Below are 5,000 nucleotides of genomic sequence, written 5' to 3'. Positions count from 1 at the left end.
CATTGTTGCGTGGTCGCTAGGCATGTAAACAAAGATAATGGCGGACGAACGACGCATTTTGGCGGTCAGTGTTCTTTTCTGTTTATTATCTGCTCTCGCTGCAGCATTTCAATGCTGCGGCTTTTTACTGTCACTTTTGATGATACAAAGCTTCCGCCAAAGGCAGTTAACTGCTCAGGCAACGCAACAATACAATGCTAGTGTTGCACGACTTCTACGCATCCGAAGAAGAATTAACCGTCGAGGTAGAATGTGGAGAAGTTCGGGGAGGACAGAACAGTGGTGGCTCAACTTGTTCAATGGAATTTTGCCAGAAAGGGAGTGGAAGAAGAACTTAAGGATGAATCGTGCGGTTTTTGTGTCCGTAGCAGACGAATTGCGACCCTTTCTTCAACCTGGTAGGAGTCCAAGAGGACTTGATGTGTTGTCAGTGGAAAAGCAACTTGCCATTACCCGATACTTTTTGAAGGATCAAGGCTCTCTCACGATGACAGCAAATGCATTTGGAGTTGCGCATTGCACTGTCTCCGTAGTTGTTCGAAAAGTATGCAACATTATTACTGATGTTTTAGGTCCAAGATACATAAAATTGCCCAATACCGTTCAAGAAATGAAGGAACTTATTGATGGCATGGAAAATAAATATGGTTTTCCACAGGCCTTTGGATGCGTAGATGGTACACATATTCCCATTGCACAACCAAGCGAGAATCCTCATGACTATTTTAGTTATAAACTGAAATACACCTTGAATGTTCAAGGAGTTTGTGACTGGAAAGGGCTATTTTTAGACGTCGACGTGAAATGGCCAGGGAGTGTGCATGATGGAAGAGTCTTTGGTAATTCGAGAATAAACAGACTTTTAAGAGAGGAAAGACTTCCTATGTGTTATAAAGAAATTTTACCAGGCTACGAAAACATACCTGTTACATTGTTGGGGGATCCTGCTTACCCCCTACTTCCATACTGCATGAAGGAATTCCCCAATACTCGCACAAATGAAGAGGTTATCTTTAATAACATGCTTAGGAGTGCTAGAAACCCAATAGAGTGTGCCTATGGCCGTCTTAAAGCAAGATGGCAAATCTTAAACAAAAGAAATGACGTAGGATTGAATGTTATCCCCAGCATTATTTATGCCTGTTTTGTACTTCACAACATTTGTGAGTTGCAGGGCATGAATGTAGAGGATGATGTTGTTGCACAGCAAATGGCACGTGATAGACTGGCACAACCTGAAAATGCACCAGACCGGTTATATTCTTTCAACACTGCTGAGGGAGCTTATGTGAGAAACATAATCACATCCTTCTACAAGGAACACATTCCTCACTGATTTGTTTATTTAGCTTATACTACTATCTAAAATAAACAGATTCCTTTCTGAGTGAATGTAGTCATAATCACATAAAACTTGTGAGGTTTTAATAACAGAACAGCAAGCTAACTAGTGGAATCAAGATCGTTCCACTTAAACTAAAACATAATCCTTTGGGTGCGTAGATGGTACACATATTCCCATTGTACAACCATAGAGTTGTAACTCTCTTCCTTTTTTTTATACTTGAAAGCACAGTTTTATAGGAACTCACTCCACCTGTCTATTATAGAAATCAGTTGTAGTGTTTGTTTTGTTATTTCATTAATTTTCCTGGTGGTATTGTCTAATTAAATAATTTCTTTTGTTCTTGTTCCAGAGGCAAACTCGATAGTTTTCATGGCTGTTTAGTTCATTGTGTTGTTATTTTACTTGTATTTAATAAACTGTTAAAATATACTCGAACAAATGCAAGTTGTCTGGATTTATCTTGTTGTTGCTTTATAGAACAGCTTAACTAGCCCAAATGTTGGAGTTATAACACCTTGCAATTAAAGATGCATTTAAATAACATTTAAACGCTTAAATAATAATGTCTACATTCCTCATATATATTAATATGAATATGTACTGGAAATCATATAGATTAAATATCAAATCTTTAAAGGGACCTGTAACACAACAAATGTCTTTTTGTTCATCTAGGATATCACTGTTATGTAATCATCAGAGCTGAAAGCTTTCATCTTCTAATAGTGTACGAGTAGGCCCTAGAATTGGTCCTTGCTCATTGATGGACTGCATCACTTCCTCACTACCAATTCTGCTGAACTGGGAGGGTACAGAACGTCTGGTTAATGGGGTACAATAATTGTTGTTGCCATATGAAGGTGGGGATGCAAAGCCACTGTATGTATTGAAATGTGGGTGGGAAACTTGAGGAACATTATTCTGGGGTTGACCAGAGAGAGCCATTGCCAACATTTGCATCCCACTGGCAATTCCATCTCCAAGAGATGTTAAACACATGGTCATCTTTGATATGGACTCTTCCAATGTCTTGTTTGATTGTTGAAATGACTCCATCATTTCTTTCTTCATGAGAAGATCTTCTTTAGCAGTATTCATCAACAGCTGGTCTCGTTGCGCCTGGGACAGTGTTTTCTCCATATGCCTTCTCTTATTGTCAACCAACTTGGGGATGTTGGAGAGAGAGACACCTTTACTTTTTTTCTGACCTGGGGATAGTACTGGGGTTTCTGCAGATAGGCTTTCACTGGAGGAATCAGTTGACTCTACAGTTGATGCATCTACAATTTGTAAAATTGAATAATTGGAGGTAAAAGAACTGTCTTACAGAATAATTATTTCTTCTTTCTAAAATAATAGTCATTTTCATCACTTGCCATAAATCAACAAAAGTATGAACAGGCCTCTTGCCTCAGTTGTGATCAACAGCCAATAACTCTTCATAATATCCATTCAACATGCAGCACTCACTCAGGCAATGAATATCATGGGAATCATTACTAATGATAGAAAATTTGTTTTCATCTTTCAAAATAGTACCCCAAGTAGAACAATAAGAGAAGATGACTGTTAAATTTGTATGTTGATATTGGAGATTCAAAGGTTAAAATCTGTTTTTATATGGCCATGGGGTTTAGGACTCCTTTAAAAATTATCATTTGGCCTTTTAGCCATATATTGTAATAAATAGATAGATAAATAAATAAATAAATGAATAAATATAAAAATGAAGATTTAACTTTTTTAATAACACTAACCTTCTAGCGTTTCATTATGTATTTCCGAGCTGATGTCTGTTCCTAATGTGTCTGCATCAATTCCAAAGGAAAGGGACGTGGTAGCTGGCGAGCCACCCCATATTTCAGACAACAGATCGAAATTTTCTTGAACAATTTTCCCACTACCACTTCTTGTTCCCTTGTTCACTGCTGTGCGGAAATCTTGCCTCACGTTTCGAATCTTTTCTTTCACTCTATCGTACCCTTTTTTTAAATGAGTTCTTTCACTATCTCTGTGTTTTTTGAAGGCTTCGTATTCTTTCTCACTCATTTCTTTGAGCGGTTTTATAGGCTCAGTAACAACCTCGGGACCAAATTCTTCTGGAAAATCGGCAGCCATACACCGACGTATCTCCGTATACATAGAGGCCAGGTCGGCCTCGAAATCGATTCCATTAAAGTCGCACTTCGTTTTGAAGTCTTTTAGGTATCTCAAAAGAAGTTCAACTTGATCAGCGCTCCATGCCTTGTTTTTAGGGTTCTTCTTGGTTTTCTTAGGGGCTGTTGACTGTTCTTTGTTCTCAGAGGCTTTTCTCTTGCCTTGCGCTGCTTGTGCTATCGACGGCCGACTAGGCAAAGTAAAGTTGTTGACAGTGGATGTGTGGGACTCCATCGGATCTTCTTCACTCACAATCCCAGAATATGCTTGATTTTCTTCGCTCTGTTGCACGTTATCCAGATGAAGCCGGCGAAAAAGCTCGCCGGGTTTGTAAGCGTGGGCGGCCATATTGTTCTGCTTCAAATTTTGGCGCGCTTTGGCGCGCATGAACACGACCCCGGCTAGGCGGGTTACCCCACCTTGAGTCGTTTACATGGCAAAATGCGACCCCGGCTGACAGGGTTACCCTACCTGGCAGACCGGGCAACCCGCCTAGGCGGGTTACCCCACCTATCATGTAAACATGATCAAATAAAAATGAGAGATTATATGGAGAGGCGGGTTACCCCACCTAGGCGGGTTACCTCACCTACCTGGGGTCCCCCACCTCCATGTAAACAGGCCCTAAGACTCTACTCGCAAAAAAAAACAAGGACCCGCCGGTCTAAAACTGTCATCTGAGAGCGCGACAAACCTGACAGTTGCTTATCTCAGTCGGCCACACGCAAGTAAATTGTCAGGATTTAGTGGTGCAAAGGTCAACTGTTCGTGACGGGTGTGTGACACGCAAATTTATTCACCTCGTGGTAAAAGGATAATCGCCCGCCAGAATATTTGATTGTCGCAGGGAAATTCCGTTCTGGCAAGCTCTCACATGCATACCTGCGTCGAAACTATAAAAGGACAAGCAAATCTGTCATATATCGGACTGTATTTCTACCTCCGTCTTTCGCGTCCGGCTTTCCGCAAAAACGAAAGGTGTGCGAGTCAAAAATAATCAGAAATGCAAAATATTTTTCGTTTCGAGTGGAAACCATTGCAAACGATATTTTAAATACATGTAGTCTTTATTTAAACTAAGATGATTGTTGCCTTGATATTTTTGGAACGGGTCACAACTTCATATAATTTAGCCCAATCCTGTTTAAGTAATAACCTTCTAATCGAAGGAAAATATACCTTTTTGTCTCTATAAATGTAGGAAAACTCCATGGATAAAACACCATGAACAGTAGCATTCGTCAAGCAATGCAATGTACCAATTTGTTAGTCCTCTCAAGCCAGCCAATTTCGTTGTTGTTGTTGTTATTTTAAAAGTACATCTACCACTTCGCGAAGTACCATTTCGTTTCGTTTGAGGCCGCCGCACACTAGCCGATTTTTCGTCGTAGAACAGGCAATTTTTTATCGGGGTCAAATCGGGTCAAAATTTGTCGGGCCATCAGCTTGCCGATTTTTTGTCGGCCGACAAAAATCGCCACTTGTGGGCTAGTGT

At 40.2% G+C, this 5,000-nt stretch overlaps 2 protein-coding genes across 2 annotated transcripts in view; one reads left to right on the top strand and one right to left on the bottom strand.

Moving 5' to 3' along the window:
- LOC138060275 (uncharacterized) overlaps positions 1-1,336 on the top strand; it is a 1,391-nt gene extending 55 nt beyond the window's left edge. Inside the window, exon 1 of the mRNA XM_068906018.1 lies at positions 1-1,336. This exon is cut by the window's left edge and continues 55 nt beyond it. Within this exon, the coding sequence (XP_068762119.1) occupies positions 38-1,336 (1,299 nt within the window). The 5' untranslated portion in view covers positions 1-37.
- A 708-nt stretch (positions 1,337-2,044) lies between these two features.
- LOC138060274 (uncharacterized) lies at positions 2,045-4,033 on the bottom strand. The gene is made up of 2 exons (XM_068906017.1): positions 3,106-4,033; positions 2,045-2,628 (listed from the first exon to the last, which is right to left on the bottom strand). Exons 1-2 carry the CDS (start codon positions 3,890-3,892, stop codon positions 2,045-2,047), a joined length of 1,371 nt encoding a protein of 456 aa, XP_068762118.1. The 5' UTR covers positions 3,893-4,033.
- Between the last annotated feature and the right edge of the window lie 967 nt (positions 4,034-5,000).

Source organism: Montipora capricornis, chromosome 8 (assembly GCF_036669925.1).
Source record: "Montipora capricornis isolate CH-2021 chromosome 8, ASM3666992v2, whole genome shotgun sequence".
Classification (NCBI taxonomy): Eukaryota; Metazoa; Cnidaria; class Anthozoa; order Scleractinia; family Acroporidae; genus Montipora; species Montipora capricornis.
This window is presented reverse-complemented; position numbering and strand designations above follow the sequence as displayed.